The sequence below is a fragment of the Melospiza georgiana genome, chromosome 7 (genome assembly GCF_028018845.1).
Source record: "Melospiza georgiana isolate bMelGeo1 chromosome 7, bMelGeo1.pri, whole genome shotgun sequence".
NCBI lineage: Eukaryota > Metazoa > Chordata > Aves > Passeriformes > Passerellidae > Melospiza > Melospiza georgiana.
Genome location: NC_080436.1, coordinates 25,442,185 through 25,464,183, shown reverse-complemented (window position 1 = coordinate 25,464,183; position 21,999 = coordinate 25,442,185). Strand labels below are relative to the sequence as shown.

Genomic DNA, 21,999 nt, shown 5'->3' with positions numbered 1-21,999 from the left:
GAAAGGGTGGAGCAAAAGGCTCACCTGGCTCCTCTTGAGCCCCAGGACATTGCTGGGACATGAGGAAACAGGTCCCCACTGCCTGCCCCCACTGTGAGCACTGGGACACAGCAGCTGCTCTCCTCCCCAGGTCAGCAGGAGTGAGACACACTTGGAAGTGATTGTGAAAGGATGAAAGTTCTTCTCTGATTTGCCTTGGCATTTATTTTGTGCACAGGATCCTAACAAACATACAAACATCTGTGCTCCTGAAGCCTGGAAGGAGGGCCCCTTCCCCAGGGAAGGAACTTCTGGTGGGAAGGTGTCCTGCTTTCACCAGGGGATCTCTGGTGGGTCCAGGCTGAGGACAGCACACGCCTGGGTGTAATCCCTGGGGTGGCCCAAGAAGGAAAGGGGTGCTGAGGACCTGCTGAGGACACCTGAGCCAGGAAGCTGCCTGAAACTGGAGGCTGTCCCTCTGCCCTATCTCTGCCTGCTAAGTTTGGGTTCAGACAGTCTGTTCCAGGTTGTAAAGGGGAAACTCAAGACAGGAGCCAGATCTTATGTGTGAGGAAGTGCAGAGGGTGGGAGCAATGGCTTCTATGTTAGGGACCGCTGTGTGTCATGTCCACAAACCTGCTGGTGTGTTCTGCCCAACTCTGACACCACAGCTCTCATCACCAGTCTGCACCTCAAGCCTCCTTTGGTGGCAGGTGGCTAAAGGGTGTCCTGACACCATTCCCAAACTCGTGTGGGATACTGCACATCACTGGCTGGGTGCTGGGGGATCCAGGAGGGCAGCGGCTATGGATGAAGTGATGAGTGCTGGGTGATGCTGTGCCAGGAACCTCTCTGTCTTCTCAGGCCCTTGCCACAGGGACCGAAGGTTCTGCACCCTCACCTCTTGCTAAACTGTGTGGGCAAGGATGTTGGAGGGCAGATGCTGGCTCTGTACCAGGGTCCATACCTGCACACAGGCTAAGCCCACTCAGCAGCAGAGCTGGGGACAGGAGAACAGCCAGCAACCTCAGGACTGCTGAAGAAATCTCAATGGTGATGCCACACTGCTGCACCCAGGGGAACCAGCATAGTCTCAGGGCTCACCTCCAGACTGCAAGTCATGTCCCAAAAGAAGTGCATTTTCCTCTCTGGTGCAAACAGGAACCATGACACGAGCAGAGAAGGTGGCCCCTGTCGGTGCTGCTGTGCTAATGGGGAGATGCCCAGTGCCTGCCTGGTGGAGAGGGTTTGGCACCTGCCAGGCAGCTGTTTATGGCCCAAACACCAGCCTGGGGTGGGCTGTGGTGGCTGGGGACAGTGGGGGCCTGCAAGGGTACTGCCTGCCACCCCCATCCCCAGCACCCAAGCTGAGGCCTCTACCCCCAGAATGGGCACTCAAACTAAGGGGACACCAAGCATCTCTGGGGAGAGGCTGCATTGGGGCAGATCACATTTGCTGCAAGCCCAGTGAGCCTGGGCTTTTCTAGGGCACCCTCCTGTCTCCAAGGAACCAGCAGGGAGACACAGGGATAACCTGCAAGGCTACTGCACAGCTCCCAGATGAAAGATACCCTGCCCACTGGGACTCCATGAGGGTAAAGGGTGCCCAAGAACTAAACTGATGGTGCCAAGGAGGTGGGCAAAAACTGTGTGTCCAACCTGGGAGTGCTTGTGGGCTGAGGCTGGGAGTGCTTGGTGGCCCTGTTGAGGGAAGGCAGAACCACATCCACAACTTCTCCAACTTCTCCACAGGCACTGGCCCTGCAGCACTGCTCTCCTGGCACTGGGCTGGGGGAACCCAAAAGGGGGCTGGCACATGGCATGTGCATGGCCATTCTCCATGCCCCCACACACACAGAGTCACAGCCCAGCATGTGCCACTCACGCTCACACTCCTGTGCACACTGACAGGCACCCACATGGCCCACACCATCAGGAATGCCTTCCTGCACAACCACAGCTCGTGCCAGCACCCCCAGTCCCCCTGTGCACACCCTGATACCTCTGTGAACCTCCAGCATCTCTTGCACATGCCAAACCACAGGGACACTTGTCCCCACTCCTCCTCCATGCTACTATGAACAGCCTTCTCTCTGTGTTTGCTCCCTCCATGCCCCATGGATTTCCTGTATGCTGGTACACTCACTCCCCACACCCTGCACTCTCTCCATCCCCATTAACACTTCCCCCTGCCCTCATACCCTGCCTATTCACCCTATGCCTCAATCCACACTTGACCACATCACACACACTCGCTTTACACCCTGTGCACACTCGCCCCACACCCAGGGCATGCAGGCACTGGGACTGAGAACAGTCCTCAACACTCACACTTTCTCTGTGCTCCATGCACACTCCCCCATGCCCTGCACCCTTATGCCATACCCGGTGCCCGCTCACACCCCATGCCCGACGCACTCCCCCCACACTGCACACACATCACACCCCTGCAGCCTCGCCCCTCGCCATGCACACTCACCTGTACACTGCTTTCTCACCGATTACAAGGGTCCCCTGCTCACGCATGCTGCGCACACTCCCCCTTGTCCCACACACACTGAACCAAGCCGTGCACGATCACCCCACACCCTGTGCCCTCACCCACACTTGGTGCACTCTCACCCTTAGCACATTCACTGCACACCTCGTGTACGCTCACCCCATGCCACGCACATTCACTCTGTGCACACTCTGCTTCCATGTGCACGCCACCAAACCCCACGCCCACAGCACCTTTCCCCCATGCCCTGAGCACACTCCTCCCAGCAGCGTTCAGTCCCCCAAGTCCCCACGAATACGGTGCCACAGCATGCACGCTCACCTGCCGCCCCACGCACAGTCCCGCACACCGTGCACACAACAAGCCCACGGGCCGGGTACACTCAGCTCTGCCCGCGCTCCGGATCCACGCTCACCCCACACCACGAGCACTTACCCCGCACCCTCCGCACCCTCCTCCGCGCTGAGCATTCCCACCACACACACTTCTCCGCGCTCCGCACGCTTACCTCACACACCGTGCCCACTCACCCACGCTGTGCCCACCCCACGCCGCTTTCCCCCCGGCCCCGCGCCCACTCTCCCGCCGCCCGTGCCCGCTCGCCCCCCCCGCCGCCCGCTCCCTCTCCAGTAGGCTGCGTGCGACACGCCGGCTCCCCGCCCCGCTGCCACCCTCTGCCCCGTCCTTCCCCCGCGGGCTCCTGTCTGGACGTGTCGGGACTCGGGCTCCGGGCGCTGAGTAATGCTCGGCGCAGCGCGATCCCAGGCAGAGCCGCTGCCGCCGCCGCTCCGCGCCCAGCGCTCCCGGGGCGCTCCGGCCGCGACCCTGCTCGCTCCGCCGGAGGCCCGGCGACACCGGCGGCGGGGGGCGGCGGGGGGGCCGCGGCTCCCCATGTGCCTGCGGGCCCCGCGGGAGCCGCGGAGCCGCTCGCCCGGCGAGCCCTGCCCACGCCCGCCGCGGCTCCGGAGCCCCGGGGCGCCCTGGGGAGCGGCGGGGGAGCGCACCCCGCGGGCCGAGGGCCCCCCCGGCCCCCCGGCACGTCCCGCCATGGAGGGCTGAGCCGGGGGGCTGCGCGCGGCGGGGCGGCGGCGGGCAGGGCGGGGGGCGCGCAGCCCTCGCCGGGCTCGGAGGGCGCCGGGGCGGCGGGAGGCGGGGGGCGCATCCCGGGAGGATGGCAGAGCCGCCCCGGCGAGCCGAGCCCCGGCGCGCAGGGAGCCAGTGAGAGGGAGGAGAGGGGAAAACACAAACAAGCAAACAACCCACAACAAACAAAGCGGGCAGAGAGCAGCGCCGAGCCCCGCCGCCCCTGCCCCAAAGGCGCCCGCCCGCCCGCAGCCCGCACAGCCGCTGCCCCAGCGAAGATGCGCCCGGCCCTGGCCCACGGACTCTGCTCGCTGCTGCTCAGCCTCTGGGTACCCAGGTAGGAGCTGCACCCCTCCATCCCCAGCCCCGCCGCTCGGAGCCCCGGCCGCACGGGGAGGGCGCGGGGGAGCCGCCGCGCCCAGCCCCGCACCGGGGGCGGTCTGCCCGGGGGGCTCCGGGGGGGTCCCGCCGCTTGCGGCCCCCGTTCCAGGGGCTGTCAGGGCTGCTGCCCCCCTCCGCCTTCCCTTGTCCTGATGGAACACCGGCGGGATGCGCAGCTTCTCCCGCTCCAGGAGGCTGTCCCCCTTCCTCCCCGGCCAGAGACGCTCCAGGGCCCGCCCCGACTGCCTCAGTTTCCCCGCTCGCCCGCGGAGGACGGGGGAATGCCGGCTGGGATGTCACTGTCCTGGGGGTCGGTGCCTGCTGGATCCCCCTGCGTCCTCTCCCTGGCTCCGCCTGTCCTAAATGCTAGAGGGGTAAGAGGGGGCCACCTGCTTTCCAGAAAGCGAACCCCCAAATTCACCGTCCCTGCCCGTCTTCTCCTTCCCTCTGCCCGCTCCCAAACTTGTGCACTGCAGGCAGCCGGGGGTTAATCCTGGTGCTGGTACGAGTTGGGGGGGTCCCCCGCCCTTCCCCCTCCCTCCAGCCCCTTTAAATATAATTTGTTAACGTTGGGACTTGTATTAATTAAAGCAGCAGCCGCTGCAGCCTGTGACCTGGGGGCCTGTCACCGTGAAATCAAGTTTAAATCCAGATTTAAAGGGGGAAGAGAGCTGGGGGGAGCGCTGTATCCTCCTAAGAAGTGTGACAGTGACAGCTTCTTGCCGGTCCCTGGCCCTCCTGAGCCCTGGGTGGAGCGAGAGGCAGAAGGACCTTCCCTCTACTCTCCGGAGCCCCTGCCTCAGTTTCCCTGCAGTGCAATCGGGAGAAAGATCGCCCCCATCCCGGGATGCCCTGGGAAAAGATGGCAGGCGCTGTGTCAGGCTGAGGACATGAAGGGAACAGTCATTGCAGTGTTTGGGGCAAGAGCTCCTGGGGTTGGAGATGGTGGTGGCTGTGTCCTGCTCTGCATCTTTTGTCAGCCAGGGCTTGCTTGACAGTGGGAGTGAGTGCAGGAAGCTGGGAAGAAGATTTCCCCTCCTGTGTAGGGGTTTTGGAGAGATGCACTCCCTTTGTCTCTCTTCTCCGCTCCACCTCGACTCTCCCTATTGGAGTCACTGTGGATTTGTACTGGGGCATATTCATATACTACCCATGGAAGTGGTGGGATGGCTATAAACACCCTTGGGAAGCTGGAGAAAGCAGCAGCCTGATCCTGACAGCTCTTCCTCTGCCCTGAGCAAGCTGTAATTCAGCAGAGACACTGGGGCTGAACCTTCCCTCCAGAGCTGGGTGAGTGCTGAGCTGGGGATCTCATCCCCTGGCAGCTGCTTCTGTCCATGTACCTGCACCAGGCTTGCAGGGTTTGAGGGAACAGAGGAGGAGTAACCCTTCTCCCCAAGACCTGGCTGCTGCAGTCCTTCCTCCAGCATCCTCCTCCAAGCTTTGTTTCTGTAATCAAAGTTCAAAAGGCTTTGAGCTCCTTGCTTCTCCCAGGGACCCAGCTCTTGCCTGTCCCGGGGAACAGGGAGAGACCTTCCTGGGGAGAGCTCCCAGCAGGGACCAAGCTCTCCTGAACAAGCAGGGTGGTGCTGAGCTCCTAGTGGACCATGCTGCAAGATGCTGGATGCTGTTGGATGTCCCACTCTCTGCTGCTTGCTTTGTGGGTCTTCCACTTGGGCACAGTTTATCCAAGAGTCCTTCAAGCCATTCTCTGGAGATGGGCAAACACTTCCTGCTGTCTCCTTCTCCAGATTTGTCTGTCATGTGTACCTCTGTATTAGCTCCAGGCGTTTCTTTCTGGACATGCTTTGTCTCCCCACATCCCACATCCCACATCCCATCTCCACACACTCCACACTTCCCAATTTCCCCAGGTCACATCTCTGTTTGTGACCTGTACCCCTGACATGGACCATGTGCCTCTCCTTGCACCCATCCATGTGCTGCTCTCTCTGCTTCTGTGGCCACAGGGGTCTGGTTCAGTGGGGCTAGGATGTGACAGTGGACTTGGGATTGCTGCTGGGAGCTTGAGGATAGTTGGCACAGTGCTTGGCTCCATAGTTCACAGCTGAGCTGGAAAGAAAACGCCGATCCTTCCCTTTACCTCCCTTGTAAGGACCAGCAGTGTTGGGGGGATGCAGGAGATGCAGGGAGGGGATCAGCCAGCAACGCTGGCTGGAATGGTCCTCCTGCTCCAGGGTCTGTCAGTTCTCCCAGGGGGAAGCCCACGCTTTCTGTGGAAGGCGAGTTGGGCCGTTGTGTGCTGAGAGTCTGCAGTGCACGGCTGGTGTGGGAGATCCCTGGTGGAGCACACAGAGAGAGCAAGCCTGGGAGATGCTGGGCTCCAGGGGCAGGATGGCCAGGTTTAACTGCTGCTGGCAGAGGCTGACAGGGTGCCTGTACTGTACTTATGCTGTTGGAGGTGATTGCAGCCCCAGTGCTGCTGGTTTTCTCTGCCTGGATAAGCTGAGCTGAGTTTTTCCAGCCTTCCCTATAGGCAATGGGCAATGTGTGAGTTGAGGAGCCTCTCCCTTCCCTGTCTGTGTCCCCCACAGACTTTTCCCCTTCCCCAAATAGAAAATCAAGTGGTTGACACATTGCTTGCTCTGAGCTCAAGGGTGTCCTTTCCCTCCCAGCTCGTGCTCCAATGAGATCCTGGGCCTGAAGCTGCCCTCAGAGCCGGTGCTGAATGCCAACACGGTGTGCCTGACGCTGCCGGGGCTGACACGGCGGCAGCTGGAGGTGTGCGTGCGCCACCCCGACGTCACCGCCTCGGCCATCCAGGGCATCCAGATCGCCATCCATGAGTGCCAGCACCAGTTCCGGGACCAGCGCTGGAACTGCTCCAGCCTTGAGACCAAGAACAAGATTCCATATGAGAGCATCATCTTCAGCAGAGGTAAGGGTTGGACGGTTCCCCTCCTGTCCTGCTATCCAGCCCCTGCTCTCTGGAGCTCTCATGGGCTCCCCCTGGGCCCCTGCACAGCTCTTCCCTGGCCCAGGGGAGGATGAGGTGAGCTCTTTAGCACCCCCATGGATGAAGCAGACAAATGTTATGGTCTCCCAGACAAAGGAGCACTGCACTATGGTAAAGCTGTTCCATGCACCTTTGTACTGCACTAGCCCTTGTCCTGAGCTGCTCCTCCCTGACCAACTCCAGCTGTTCCTAAGGCTCTTTCCAGGCCCTCCTGCTTTCTGGCATCTTCTCCCTGTGTGGTGTAGGCTGGTGTTTGGAGCAGTGCCATGGGTGTGCAGCATAGTTGATGGGTCTGAAGGTGGATGCCGTGCTCTGGGATTTGGTTTGGTGGATACAGTTGAACATCTTGGCTCAGTCCTGCTCTGGGGATGGTGTTTTAGTGTGTTGTGATGAGCTGAAATGCCCCTAACTATGGGACATAGCTCTGTGAAGCTGTCACCCTGGTGTTCTGCCCAGTGCAGAGGGCTAAGGGGTCGCTGTTTTGTGGGACCCTAAAGCATGATGGCAGAGGGGACAGGGATACAGGCTGTCCTGGGAGCTCACCTGCCCACAGAGCCCCCAGCTGTGCTGCTGAGAGAGCTCTCCTAGCTCTCCACGTTCTGCCAAGGATCTTGGTGCCAGGATCTCCTCTCCCTCGCAGTCATGTCTGGCTCTGCCTGTGTCAGAGCCTCCCTGGCTGATACTCTTTCCCTCAGGAGCAGTCTCTGGGATGCAGAGGGGTGGCCTGCATGGTGCAGATTAGGGTTATGACCTGATGGGATCTAGAGGACTTGAATGTATATTTTCACCCGAGTACCCTTCATTGAAACCTGTGCCTCAGCATATTTCTAAGTGCCCATTGCCACAGGAAGGGCATGGTCAGGAAGGACAGTGTGGTGCCAGTGGCCAGCAGCCAGGGTGCTGAGGGCAGGCCACGTGCCCAGCACACAGATCACTCTTGAAGCCCCCAAGAAAAGTGAAAACTACCCAAAAAACTGCTCACATACCCGCTTTGTGAGCCTCTCAGCCTGATGCCCAGCAGAGAGTTGCAACCATCCACTCTTCTTCAAACATCCTTCCATATCCTACATCTTCTTTCCCTGGGACTATGAGGAGAGTCTCAATGAGGAGAGGGTGGCAGCTTGAGGCTTTCATGTCATTGAGGGGATGTGGTGGCAGGAGCCCACAGGCAGCAAGTGGGGAGAAGGCTGGAGAGGGGATCACAGAAGTGTTTTGGTGTCCAAGATGTCCAGGGCAGCCTGGATAGCCTCGCTGGGTGGAATGCTCCTCAGAGCATATGCGGCATCAGAGCTGTGGTCCTGCCATGGAGCAGCTCCGGTCCCTCTCAGGACCTTAGTGCCTGGAGAAGGGCAGCGTGTCTTCCCTCTGTGAGCAGTACTCAGGTTAGGGCCTGGCAGGAAGGGTGGGGACTGTCAGCCCTGATAAGCATCGAGGTATTTCCAGGTCCTCTGAGGAATGTGGTTCACTTCTAGTCTCCTCGGGCACAGGAGACACTGGCACGCTGGCTCGAGTTGCTCACACACCCAGACAAGCTGCCTTGCTCTGGGTACCACCAGGCTGGGAGAGAAGCACCAGCAGCAGAGAGCAGTGGCCTGCATCCCTCCCTCAGCTCACCTTGTCTGCTGCTGGCCCCAGGGCCTTGCACCTCACTTGTGTCTCAGATGCTCCTACAGCCCTTCTTGCTGTCAGGGCTGTGACTGATGGATGTGGGGACTCCCACAGACCCTGGAGTCCTGCCCCTGTCTCAAGCTGTTGGATATGGCTCAGCCCAGGCTCTCAGCATTGGTGGGATCCCATTCTCTGGAATGGAGACACGACATCCAGCAGCAGGGCAGGATGGAGGTAGGGCTGGAGCATCAGAGCAGGCAGGCATCTCATGGCACTACTGTTTTGGCAGCAGGGGTTCCAGGATGAGCCCTAAGCCATCTCATGTAGTTGCTTGGAGCCATTCTGGCATGGAGCAAGCCTTGATACCAGAGCCCTGGCCCAGTTTGAACCCACTCATGTCCCTGAGTAGCAGTGCTGGAGCTGTGAGCCTTGCCTTCCATCTGTTCCAGGCACAGCCATCAGAGAGGGGATGCATCTCAGCGAGTGGTAGAAGTGAGGGGTGCAGGCTCCATGGCGCAGACTTTAATGCACCTGAGCTCCAGGGAGCAGGGCTCTGCTCTGCGCCCTGCCCCATCCCTGCCGTGCCTGGGAACACAACGTGCTTGTAGGATCATTGTTTGTAACCCGAAGTGACAGACCCCTTTAATCTTTCATTCCTTTTCCCACTTCTTCTGCCATCAGCTCAGTCGTGCGTGAATCTCACTTTAAATTATTTGTAGCTGGCTTCTCCCTCCCGCTCTCCCCGCTTGGCTTCGCTCCCCAACTCTGTCCTGTCCTCCTGCATCTCTCACGTCTTCTTCAGAGTGGGCATGAGCCAGACAGGATGCTACACTGCTCCAGCTGTCCCATGGTGCCCACCCCTCAGTGCCCAGTATCCAGGCACTCAGTGCTGCCAGGGACCTCATCCCCTGGGGACAGAGAAGAGGACAATGGCAGATGGGTGCCCATCTCCTCATCCTGCTGAGCTGATCCCAGAAGTTTCAGTGCAAGCTCCGGGGAGACAGGAAGGAGAGGCTTCAAATCAGACAGGGCTGGGAGTCTAGGGTGGCTTCAGAGCAGCACAGCTGGAGACAGGGATGCTGCCAGCATCCTGGGCAGAGCACAGACCTGGGAGATGCTGCCATCCCTGGGGCACGGGAAACAGTGGCTGTGACACTCAATATCAGGTTAGTGGAGGGCAAGGAGGATGCCCAGGGGTTCACCATCCCTGCTCTCACAGAGCCACTGGGTTCTTTTGCGACACCACCATGGTGTGTGGGTTTTTCAGGTCTGGTCTTTTGATGCTGCATCCTTGGGGTGTGAGATGTCATTTGTAACCTCTGTTGAGTTTCCAGTGCCATCTGCACCCCTCGTCCTCCTTGGCCCATGTCCTTGTAAAGCCAGGCTCAACAGTGCTATTGCAAATCCTCCAGTCTTCCCTGGCTCCCCAGCTGGCTGCCTGTGCTCACCACCTTCCTGCCCATTCTCTGGCACTGTCACTTCTGCCAGGACTCTCCAGTGCTGTCTCTGGTCCCATCCTTCTCTGCTGTACCTCCCTCTCCCTCCATGTGCTCACCTAGCTGACAGAGACATTCTCTTCTGGCCTCAGGAGAGGTAGGGGGAAGGAGCAATGAGGTCGAGGCAGGTGGCTCCATCTACACCAGCAGTGGAAATAGATCCCATGTTCCTGCTCCAAGGGTGAGCAGCATGATTGTGCCTACCCTGCTGGAGAGGACGGCCTGTTGTCCTGATGTATTGTCCCACCACAGCATCTGTGGGCTGCCAGGCACTGTGTGGCTTGGCTGGGCTGACCTGTGCCTGGTTGTCTGACAAAAACCAAGCTGCAGATGGTGGTGGGTCACTGAGTCTTGGTCCTTGTCCAGTGTGTGTGCACCCATGGGTGGGTACAATGCCATCAGGGCTGGGACTCTCTGGCTGTTGGGCAGGGGCTGTCTGAGGTGTGCTATGGGACTGACTATTCCCTTTTGCTCATGCCAACCCAAGCCCCATGTACATGGAGCTCTGAAAAAAATTAGGACACCCCCATGGAGGGGCTGGATGTCCTTGAAGGCCTTCAAAGGCTCGTGGTTGGAGGGGACATGACCCTGGAGTGCAGTATTTCTTGGTTCCTGCAGCCTTTGGAGAGATGGGTGATGTTTCCATGCCCTATGCCCACCTTAGAAGGGCTCACTGGTGACAAAGGGTCTGTGTGGCCATGGCCAGATCTTGATTTCTTCCAGCAGGGAGTGGGGAACTCCCTGCAAGGCTGGAAACACCAGGTGCTGGGGCCCAGCCAGCTGTGAAACGGATCTTGGGGAAGCTTTGCCGCATGCTGAGGGAGGCAGGTGCTGTTTCAGCTATCCAGGGAGATGCTGCCAAGCTCAGGACCCCGGCACCCAGCTCTGCAGAGCCCCAGCCAAGCTCTGGAGCCCGCAGACCGCAGCGCCTGGCCTGGCGCACCTGCAGCTGGGCTGCTGGCAGGGATTTGTGCACCCCCGGGCAAACCAAGGGCTTTGCCCACCTGGCCCTGCAGCACATGCGGGTACTGTGGAGGCTTGGCTTCATCCCTGTGGGTTCCCCCATTCCCTGGACCTTCTCCCCACTGGTGGTGGAAGGGAGACCCTGGGGCCAGGCAGCATTGCTGGCGATGTGGGGCCGAGCTGGGCTCCCTGCAGCCTGCGCGGCAGCGAGGGCTGCTCCCTCACGCTGCCGTGGGCGGACAGCAGCGAGGGCTGCGGGCTGTCCCTGGCACGCTCAAGGAGGTGCAGGGAGGCAAGTTGGGATCTGCAGGGAGGCATTTAGTGCCTGGTGCTGGGCCAGACCCTGGCAGGTTCACCTGCAGTTTAATTAGGGAGAGGGGAGGGGAGGGAGCGGGGCTGGGGGAGAGGCAGCATGTCGGGACTGGCCATCTCGGCAGGCCTCGCAGGAGGTGGAGGGAGAAGTTCTCCTCTGCCTTATATCAGGGCTGGGGCAATGTGCCCACAGCTCCTGGCAGCTGCACCCCATCCTGGGGGGTATTGCCATGAAGGGGGCAGCTGAGCATCCCTGGGGTACCCTGGGGTGGGCCTGCGTGAGACTGTCCCGTGGCTCCCTCAGTGCCAGCCAGGCATTGCAGTGATCAGTGCTGGGAGGGAGCTGCTGCCTGGATGTGATGGTGAGCTGTGGGAGGAAGGCCGTGCCTCCAGCTGTCCCTGGTCTACAGAGCATAGAGCCCAGAGCTGTGCCTGAGCCAGCCCTGTAGCCTTCATTGCACAGCTGCTTGAAGGATGGAGGAACTGCAGTGTCCGTGGTAGGTCCAGTGCTGCTGGGACTTGCGGTCTTGCTAAATGACCCCACATCTCTTAGGCACAGCTTGACAGTGAAACCTTCCCGCCTAAGAAAATTCCCTGCTTTGGGAATTGACCTGGGGAAGAGATTTCCGACCTGTCCTTGTCTATGGTCTTTAAGTATACAGCAGGCTGGATGCTGGTGGTGGTGTCAGGATTGTGTCCTCCTTTCTCTCTTCCCTGCAGGATGCAATACTTCTTGTACTTCCCACAACTACACCCCTTCTGTGGTCTCTGGAGGGATAGAGTGACTCAAAAATCACTGCTGAGGTCTTTTTAGGTGGCTGGGGTAGCTGGAGAGCCTCCCCACAAAGGGCTCAGGGCTGGCCACCACACACCACTCTTGGCTGTGGTTCCTGGAAGCTTCCAGCCTTGCTGAGCCCACGAGGCAGGTGGTTGTTGCAGCCATGTTGCTCGTTGCTTTGCTTCAGTCCTCTGTCTCTGGTGTGGCTGGGGTAGAGCAAGGAATGTAAACTGAACCTCCTAGCAAAACTGTACTGGCACGGCTGCTGTGATCCCAGTGCCGCCCTGACCCCTCCTCCCCTCTGCTCACAGCTCCCCATGAGAGCAGGGGAGGGAAGAAGGGGAGAAGGCAGGGAAGAGTGGTGGGGCCAGGCAGAGTGATACTGAGCAGGGAAAGGACCATGATGAGATGGGAACAAGACTTCCTGAATGCTGTGATGCCATGTCTTGGGGACCAGTCTGTCCCCTGCCCACAACCTGGGGAATGGCAGCTCCAGACAAGAGGTCCCATACATCATCCATCAGCTCACATGTACTGGGAGAGCACTAGAGGAGGAAGGAGGACTAGGGCTTTAACCCATGGGGTTCCCAGACATGGAGGGTGCCCAATCAACCTGACCTCTTTACCTGTCAGGACACAGGCTTGCTAGACGGACTGGGTGGGGTAGAGCTTGTGTCTGGGCTCAGAAGAGATTTTAAGGAGATGCCACACCGGAAATTATATTTTAGACTGGAGAAATGTGTGAGAAAGAGGCAGGGCTGAGAGGAAGGTGTTGTGCTGGTGAAGGGTTCGCTGCCCCTGTCCCCAGGCACTGGCTGTGCGAGGAGCTGGGGATGCCCAGCAGGGTGGCAGTGACGAATTGGGCTGTGCCCAGGTTTGGCATATGAATGGCTGAAGCTGGCCCAGATGGTGGGATCAGAGAGCTGACATAGGGAGGATTTGGGAATCCAGGAGACCTTTCTGCGCTGGTTCTCCATCCTCCCTCGCTCACCTGGGGACTGAAGTTGCCCAGATGTGGGCCTTCATGCTCCAGCAGCGCTGTGGGTGTGTTGCAGGCACTGCCTGCCAGCACTCTCCCTGGGGAGGCTGCACGGCGCAGTGTACGCACCAGCGGCCCCATTACCTGCCCGCTGAAAAATGTTGTTCAACTTGTGCATGGAAAGAGGCAGGCTGAGAGCAAGCTTGTCCCACACCGAGGGGAAGCTGGGAGAGGCTCCTGCTGGCTTTTAAGCAGTGCCTCGTTAATTTTTTAAACGCACCAGTGTCAAATTAACACACAAAAGAGCAGCACGACTTTAAATGCAGGTTTCCGGGCTGCATTTCATTTTCCTTTAATAAGATCATAGCGTTTGCTCAGCGGGCGGCAGTAACCGCGGAGGAGACATGCGTGATGGGAGCACTGCCCAGCACGGCCAGCAGCAGCGCTTGCACTCTCCCTGCTCCTGGCTCTGGGGCACAGGCAGGGCTTTGGGGTGCTCACCCCAGACCCCTGTTTGATGGCATGGATTTGGTGAAGAAAACACCCCAAAATTTGTTGTCTGTTCAGCTGTGTCAAAGGCAAACTGCTCATGTCCAACAGAGGGAGAGAGGCTGGGAACTCCAGCTATTTATTTATTCACATGTGACGCCACGGCACAAAATCTGGCACTCCCTGCATCCTTGCCTCATGCTGGGGCCAGTCAGTGTGCACCAAAGCAAAGGGCACTGCAGGCTCCCCGCCTGACCTGGGAACCACAAACAAAAATAGTACTTTGCATTTCAAATAGAATAGAAACTCCCAGGGAGGAGAGGGTCCTCACCTGGCTTCAGTGAAGCCAAGAGATTCTCAGGTGTTCCCTACTCACAGCCACATGGAGCCTGATGAAGCCCCTTGTGTGAGACCTGTCCCTGTCCCCATCTGCCCTGTCCCCTGCTAATGACACTTGTGGATGTCCTCACTCCCTAGTGTTTAATGACAATCAGCTGCTGGCTCTGGCAGTGCACGGTATGATCACGCCATGCTCTAACTGATGAGGGATGCTCAATTTTTTCCAGCCTGGTGTCACATTTAGAGCTTCTTGTGGGACCTGGCAGGGTTCAGGGTGGAAAGGGATATGGGCAGATGAATGGGGCTGGACAGGCAGTGCTGCCTGCTCTTTTTACTGCCTAATCTGCACCCTGTGAGTAAGCAGAAGTGGCCCATTCTTCAGCAGAAATATCTCTCGGCCAGTGTTATATTTAGTATAGTAGGAAACTCTGAGTGGAGAGGGGAGGCAGGATTGCCTTTCCCATCAGAGCCTGATGCCTGAGCAGTGCTGTGGTGGCATCTCCTGGAGTGATGTGAGAGCAGGGTGATGGTGGAAACTGGGGTCCCATCTAGGGCAGGGCTGGCCCTCAGGGCAGCACTGTGTCCTGGTGGGGATGGGGCTGGAGAGCAGAGAGTGGCGATTCACTCCTGGCCTGTGTGGGAGCTGGTGCATCAGGAAAAAGCGAGACACAAGCTGAACCTCCCAATCCCTGCACCCCAGTGTGACGATGAACTCACCCAGCCCCACTCGGGGGTCACAGCACCCAGCCTGACCCAGCGTGTCCTTCCTTGCAGGCTTTCGGGAGAGCGCCTTTGCCTACGCCATAGCGGCTGCCGGCGTGGTGCACGCCGTGTCCAACGCCTGTGCCCTGGGGAAGCTGCAGGCCTGTGGCTGTGACCAGAAGCGCCGGGGCGATGAGGAGGCTTTCCGGCGCAAGCTGCACCGCCTGCAGCTGGAGGCCATGAACCGCGGCAAGGGCATGGTGCACGGCGTGCACATGGAGCACATGCCCGCTGAGACCCCTGGCCTCCAGGACTCCTGGGAATGGGGAGGCTGCAGCCCTGATGTGGACTATGGAGAGAAGTTCTCCAAGGATTTCCTCGATTCCCGGGAAACCTACAGGGATATCCACTCCCGGATGCGGCTGCACAACAACCGCGTGGGCCGGCAGGTGAGTGGGGCGCCGGTCACGGCTGTGGGGAGGGGATGGGGGGAACAGGCTCCCCAGGACATGTGTGAGAAGGCTCTGAGGGACTTGTGCTGGCTGCTGTGGAACCGTTTGTGAGTCTGGGATTGCCCCCAAGGCACCCCCTCTCCCCAGTCTTGCCCAGAACAAAGGCAGTGATGCCTTTAGCAGGACAGGGCTGCAAGGATATGCTGGCCAAGCACCTGCTGGGAGCAATACCTCTGAGCATTGCTGCTGTGGCCTTGCCAAGGGACGCTGGCCAGGACACTGTCACCTCTCTGTGCTGCAGCGGTGCTACTGGGGTGGCACAGCAATGATTCTGGCTCCTGCCTCTCAGGGACAGAGTGAACTGGTGTTGGGCAGCTGCAGTGGGGTATGCTAAAGACAGGGAGGAGAAAGTCACTGGCATCATGGGGACACAGCACAGATTCTGCAGCACCTAGATGTGTCTGCCTCCAGAAAGGGAGCCAGTGCCCTGAGGAGGCAGATGTGAATGAGATTGAGTTGGGCAGTGGGCTCCTATGCCAGCTGGGAAACACAGCATGCCCTTGGGAGCAGAGGTGACAGCCCACAGCCTTGTCCCCCATCTCGAGCAGTGTGCTGGAGCCTGCTCAGGCAAGCAGGACAGCCTCCCCTCCATTCTTATGATGTCAGGTCTCGTTACAGGTACTAATTAGTAGCTCACTCTGTCTGGAAGCTGAGGTTTAAAACACTGGAGACAATAAGCACGAAGGCAGGAGGGGCTGGGAGGATGGCTGCCTTTCCCTGCCTGCTTTTGCTCACAGCAGGTGCCTGAGAGATCACATCCTTTGAATCCAACAGGACACATGTCCCCAAGACCCCAGCCACATGCTGCCAGGGCCGTGCCAAGGGATGTGTAGAGGCTGCAAGAATAAATAATTAAAGTCCAGAATTCCACAGGGAATGTTTCCTTGGGATGGCTCAGATGTTTGGATGTGTCTCTTGCTTTGAGCAAGTTTGAGGCCAGCTGTGAGGTGAGGATGCTGCAGAGCAGGACTTTAATGTGTGGCTTACCCTGATGCTGGAGCTGAGGTTTACTGCCCTGGAAAAGCCACCCCAGTTTGGCCAAGCTGTAAATGTCTGGGGAATACCAAAACTTTTGATTTGTTTGGCTTTGTTTGCTTGTGTGTGGTGAAAGCTCACTCCGTGTTAGGCAGCTGAATCCTCTGCAGACTGCTCTGGCCCAATCTGGGCAAGACCCCTGTTCCAGTTCTGACTGCAGGGCTCATCCTGATTCCCCTACATCTCTCCATGCCCCAGATCTCCAGGACTCTTGGCAGTGCTCAAAAACCTGTGGTCATGTTCCCTATTTCTCAAGGGAAACCTCACAGCCTGCAGAAGGAAGGGAAGGTGAGAGAGGAATATTTGCTCTGGCAGGATGTCACGAAACCTTTCCCATGGGATCCAGTAACAGTGAGAATGCCTGGGGTCTGCTTGTCCCTGAGGACAGACAGCCACGAGACTGGCAATGTCTGCTCTTGGTGGCTTCAGAGACAGGATCTGGACTGATGAAAGGAGCCTGGGAGCTAGAAGAAGAAGCAGAAGAAGACTAAAGGAATAAAGGGGAATGGTACCTGTGCAGGTGGGGAAGCAATGCCTGGACAGGCAGCTCTGGAACCTTGTTGAGATGAAGGTGTGAGCCCATGTGTGGTGCTGTGGGTGCCGGGCACTGGAGCAAGGAGATGATGCTGTGCCTGGTCTGTGTCTGTTGGTGCTGTGCGTATTGCCAGAGCTGGCCCTGGGGATGGTTCCCACTTGGGATGGGTTCTCCAACTCCCCACCTGCCCTTACAGCAATGCTGTGGGTCCCACACCCACCCAAGCCCCACTTACTACTAGGAGCAATTTTCCTGCTGTAATAAGGAACAATCTCCTGGGATTTCCCTGGAAAGGAATGGCTGTGCTGGTTGCAGCATCTCTGTGGTCCTCCCCTCCAAGTCCTGAGGCTGAACCTCTTCAGCAGGGCAGTGATGTGGACGTGCACGCCTCGTGCCATGCCCTGCCATGCACCATCCCTCTCCATGCACCAAGCAGCTGCAGCACCCAGAGCTCTCCAGCATCTCACTGATGCTGAGCATCCTCTCTGTGGTTCCTGTGTGTCCCGAGGGTGCTGTGCCTGTGGGTGAGCCTGTCTCCCAGCTCAGACTCTTCAATGATGGAGGGAGGTGACAATTCCATGGATGGTGGCACCCAGGTGCCATCCGGGGTGGTTTCTGTAGTGTAGTGGTTATCACGTTCGCCTGACACGCGGAAGGTCCCTGGTTCGAAACCAGGCAGAAACACACTGATTTTTCCTTTTCACACCCAGCTATGAGGTTGGGCAGGGGATTGCAGCTGCAAGGGATGTACAGCATCCTCTGATAGAGCCCTGCAGTGGTTACCTTGCTCCTGAGGAATAGGAAGCCCTGGGACAATCATTGCTTGGTCCAACTCAAGACTGAGGTGGGTGTTCTGCATCCCTGGCAGGCAGCAAGCTCCCCAGCAAGGAGCAGCAGGAGTGTGAGAGAAGCTTTGCAGGTCCTCCTAACTCACCAGATCAGAGAGCAAGAGAGGATGAAAGGAAGCCAGGAACTACCCATTACCCTTACAACAAAGACCTACGATAAAGTTCTTATGAGCGTGCCTGGGAGGAGCTGGGAATGTGTGAAAGAAAGCACCAGCGAGTCCAGGCATGTGTCGAACCTGGGTGTCTATGAGACAGGGAAAGGACGGGTAAGGGTGCATGGAGAGAATTCAATGACAAAAGCATGGGGCCAGGACTCAGATGGGCCCTTCTTGCATGTCCCAGCTCCGCCAGGGTCCTGTCCCCTCTGTGCTACCTGTGCAGGGGTGGACAGGTGTTGTGGTGCTAGGGCTCAGGATGTTCAGCAGTGATGGCTTGAGTGATGGAGATGGCCACACTTGACACCTTCTTCAGCCCCTGCTGTGACCAGCTGTAGGCCTAAATGAATCCCTGTCCAGCTGTCACAGTACTGTCCCCTCCATCCTCGTAGAGAGACTGCCAGCCACAGCCCTGAATGCAGATTTTTCCTGGTCCAGCCAAGCCAGCAGGGTGGGAATGTGGGAAAGGGTGACAGTGCTAGACTGTTCCCAGGGATAGTGACAAGAACAGTGGTGAGCAGCTGGTGTCACACCCAGAACATGGTGGAGAGGCCAGGTAGCTCATTACCTGTGAGGTGGAGGCTCTTCCCAGCAGGAGCAGGACTCTGAGCAGGATGAAAGCCAAACTCCAGCCCAGCCCAGACCTCTCCGCCATGTGCCCCAAGCTCCAGGCGTGTTTCATTACCATAACTGCTTAGCAACTTGGAGATTTACTCAAAAACAAGAAAACAAGGAATAAAACTACCCACCCCTACCTAAACAAGGCTCTCCTGTCACATGTGTCCCTCCCAGGGAGGGGGACAGGAATAGACAACATGTGGCAGGCATGAAGCCAGGTAGATGGGCAGGACTGGCCTTGTAGGACAGCACCTTTCACAGGGACAGGTGTCCCCTGGAGTGCCCCACAAGCCCTGGAGCAGGGCCCTGGGTATGGGAATCAGCCTGTTGTAGTCTGCAAGCCCCATCTGAACTCCTGGTGAGGTTTGGGTGTCCGCATGGGAAGGGAACTTGGTGAAGCCTGTGTGAGCACATGGATATGGAGGGAGGGAATCCCTGTTGGGACAGAGCAGAGGACATTATAAACTGCCTCTTTCCAGCCTGTGTGGGGATGTGTGGCCATGTTGTGCCCCTCAGGATTGATGGGCATGAGCTGTTTCTCTTGGCTTGGCCACAGCAGTATCCCTTACAGGGATGAGGGATGTAGGGGTTCCCAGCATGCAGTCTGCGGGCTCAGCAGCCTTGCCAAGGGAGTCCAAGGAACCCCACACTGGCCTCTGACCCCTGCACGAGCTGCGCTTTCAGGCTGGCCCAAACCACAGTCAGAGCCCAGCCTATGCACCCTGGCCCTTGAAGGGGGGAATGGGTAGCGCTGGCCACACTGCAGCCTCTACAAACTGTAAGTGAGGGATGTGATCCCTGCTTGGAATTTGGAACTGTGACCAGGTTGGCTGAAGGACAGCAGGCAAGAGCTAAAAGCAGAGCTGCTCCTAGGACTCCCAGAACTGGGGCTTTATGGGATGAAGGCCTTGGGGTGGGGAAAGGAAGGGGAAGTATCCCTCCCCCTGGCCCACTTGCAATGCTAGTGCCTGGTGAGATGTGTGGGAGACCCTTGAACTGGGGAGGTATGGCTGCACACATGCAGCCATGCTGACTTGTAAGTGGGGTCCATGATCAGGTTGATGCTGCTGGAACCAAGCAGCAGTGGGAGGTGAGATCCAGGCTGCTTCTCCTCCCTGTGCTCAAAGAGCTCACACTCTCCTTTAGGTGCCAATCCCTTGATGAAACATAAAAGCCAGCTGGTATTACCAGGATGGGAAGGGACAGGGTGTGGGACATGAGTTGCACTGGGCACAGCAACAGGGCGCAGCCTTGCTGGCTTTGCAGTTCCAGAGCTTTGATGGCTACTCATGCCAGCCCTTGATGTTCCCGTGGTGCCAACCCACACAAAGCTCCATTGTGGCTTCTCCAGTCCCCAAAACGTGTCTCCTTCATGCTCACTCCTGTGTCCTTCCTTCTCCACCCAGGTGGTGATGGACAACATGAGGAGAAAGTGCAAATGCCACGGTACCTCAGGGAGCTGCCAGCTGAAGACATGCTGGCAGGTGACGCCTGAGTTTCGCCTGGTGGGGTCCCTGCTCAAGGACCGCTTCTACGGGGCCACCCTGATCCGGCCCCACAACCGGAATGCCGGGCAGCTGGAGCCGGGCCACGCTCGGCACCGCCGCCGGGCCGGCATCAGCGAGCTGGTTTACTTTGAGAAGTCACCCGACTTCTGCGAGCGAGAGCCGGCCCTGGACTCCTTGGGCACTCAAGGGCGCCTGTGCAACAAGACCAGCCCGGGCATGGACAACTGCGAGAGCCTGTGCTGCGGCCGCGGCCACAACATCCTGCGGCAGACGCGCAGCGAGCGCTGCAACTGCAAGTTCCACTGGTGCTGCTTCGTGGCGTGCGAGGAGTGCCGCATCACCGAGTGGGTCAGCGTGTGCAAGTAGCCAGGCAGGGCTGGGTGCCCACCCCAGGGTGCCAGGGACAAGCACGCCTGCCTGCGGCAGGGGAGGGAGACGGGGATTGGCGCCGGGGGTAGTGGAGCCGCGATACCCGCTTCCCTCCGCTCCGAGGGAGCAGGAGAGGACATGCTCGGCACCCTCCAAAATCAGCACTTTGTCGTCACCCGGGAAGGGCAGGGCAGGGCTGCCCGCTGCCCCCCAACCCCACATGAGAGCACCAAGGCTCCTGGCCCCGGGGAGCCCACGGCCATGCTGTACAGACCGCCGACACCAGCACCACTCGGGGGGGCGGAGGGAGGGCCTGGGGGTGGGGGACTGCCGCTGGCACCCAGCGGTATGGAGCAGGATGGGGTCGTGGACAGCAGGGCATGGGGAGCCCAGGGTGGGAGGGAAGTGGGGGGGACACACACTAGCACTGTGCACAAGTTCCTCCAACCACACGCGAGGTTGTGCTCGGAGCAGGATGGGGTCGGAGCACCCCGTGGGATGGAGAAGGGGCACGGCTCCCCGGGCTGGGGCTCAGCTCTTACCTCTGGGCTGGCTTGGGCTTCGCGGCCAGAGGGGCGGGTGCCCGGGGCTGTGCTGTGTCTGTGTTATTATATGGTAAGTTATTTTCTGATTGTGAATAAAAGTGGATTGGAGACTGCACACGGTATTTCAGGATGCAGCACCCTGCTCTTCCTGCTGCCAAGGGCTCTCCGTTCCTCTAGGGTGACAGAAGGTTGGAGGGCAACCCTCGGTGCTGCTGGCTTACTTGTGTGATACTTTCTCTCGGGTGCTCTCCTGCCATCCCATAATAACTGTCCTGTCAGCTGTTTGGAGACTGGCAGAAGGTGAGGACCCATCACAGGCATCCCAGACATTTGCAAGGTGGCTGCTGGGGAGCTTCTGCCCACTTGGATGCATGCTAGACCCCATCCATCCCATGGAATCCTGGCTGTTGCCCCCGTGCCTGTGACCATGCGGAGCTGGGAGCTGCCCCACTGTGTCCCACACTCCAGGACAGGGATGGTGGGGCTAGAGAGCAGGGAGAGGGGAAGGCAGCACGGGTGGGCCAGGCAATGGGGGTCCACAAATGGCAGCTTGCTGTGGTGTTCGGGAGGGCTGCAGCAGCCTGCAGAGGCCAGGCAGTGAATCATGCTGCTGCTGTTTCCTGGCTGATAACTTCCCTGCTCCTCCCACGGCTGTGCACCCCTTGGGGCTACAAAAAAAAAAAAAAAAAAAAAAAAAAGAAAAGAAGTGAATTTAAAAAAAAACTAAATCAAGGAGGAAAATACCAGGCTGGAAGGGAGCGAGCAGCCCGGGTCCAGCAGGGAGTGGCCCGTGTCCTCGTTTCATAATGCTCACGCACACAGCTGGAGCTGCATCGGCCGGGACAAATGCTCTGCCCTTCACCACCCCTGCAGGGGAGGGCTGGCTTTTCCCTCCTGAAGGGACCATGTGGATGGGGTCCTTGCTTCTGGAACCAGGTGAGGAGAGGAGGAGAATGCTGTAGGTGTTGAAAGGAAGCACAGGAGCTTCAGTGACCTTGCGGCACCTGCATGGCTCTGTCTGCCAGCACAGAAGGGACAGCGAGACACGAGGTCTCCATGGTGGCTCCCAGCAGCAGAGACATTGGGCTGGTGTTCTTGCAGGGAACAGGATCTCAGCTTGGGCTTTGGGGCACCCAGGCTTGCCCTGTGAGGCATGAAAGCAATGTTGTTCCCGTGGGGCAAGTTTACTCTGACAGGGCATGCTCCAGCAGTTCATTTTCCCTCCTGAGATCCTACTTTTCCATCTCCAATATCCATCTCCAGTATCAAGGCCCTTTTTCCAGATCCC

The 21,999-nt window shown here is 58.6% G+C and overlaps 1 protein-coding gene and 1 non-coding gene across 2 annotated transcripts; both read left to right on the top strand.

Annotated features, from left to right (window-relative positions):
* The first annotated feature begins 3,658 nt into the window (after positions 1–3,658).
* WNT10A (Wnt family member 10A) lies at positions 3,659–20,457 on the top strand. Its single transcript, XM_058028019.1, has 4 exons — positions 3,659–3,899; positions 6,580–6,842; positions 14,659–15,035; positions 19,696–20,457. The coding sequence occupies exons 1-4, from the start codon at positions 3,841–3,843 to the stop codon at positions 20,161–20,163; spliced, it is 1,167 nt and encodes a 388-aa protein (XP_057884002.1). The 5' UTR covers positions 3,659–3,840; the 3' UTR covers positions 20,164–20,457.
* On the top strand, positions 17,280–17,352 carry TRNAV-GAC (transfer RNA valine (anticodon GAC)). Its single transcript has one exon. It is a non-coding gene; the product is annotated as a tRNA-Val (tRNA).
* Positions 20,458–21,999: the final 1,542 nt, after the last annotated feature.

What these genes read in the sequence shown, in the direction of transcription:
- WNT10A (XM_058028019.1), top strand. Translation starts at nt 3,841, where the DNA reads ATGCGCCCGGCCCTGGCCCACGGACTCTGCTCGCTGCTGCTCAGCCTC. An exon ending in GAGCATCATCTTCAGCAGAG is followed by an intron (nt 6,843 to 14,658) that starts GTAAGGGTTGGA and finishes CCTTCCTTGCAG; the next exon opens with GCTTTCGGGAGAGCGCCTTT. An exon ending in ACAACCGCGTGGGCCGGCAG is followed by an intron (nt 15,036 to 19,695) that starts GTGAGTGGGGCG and finishes TTCTCCACCCAG; the next exon opens with GTGGTGATGGACAACATGAG.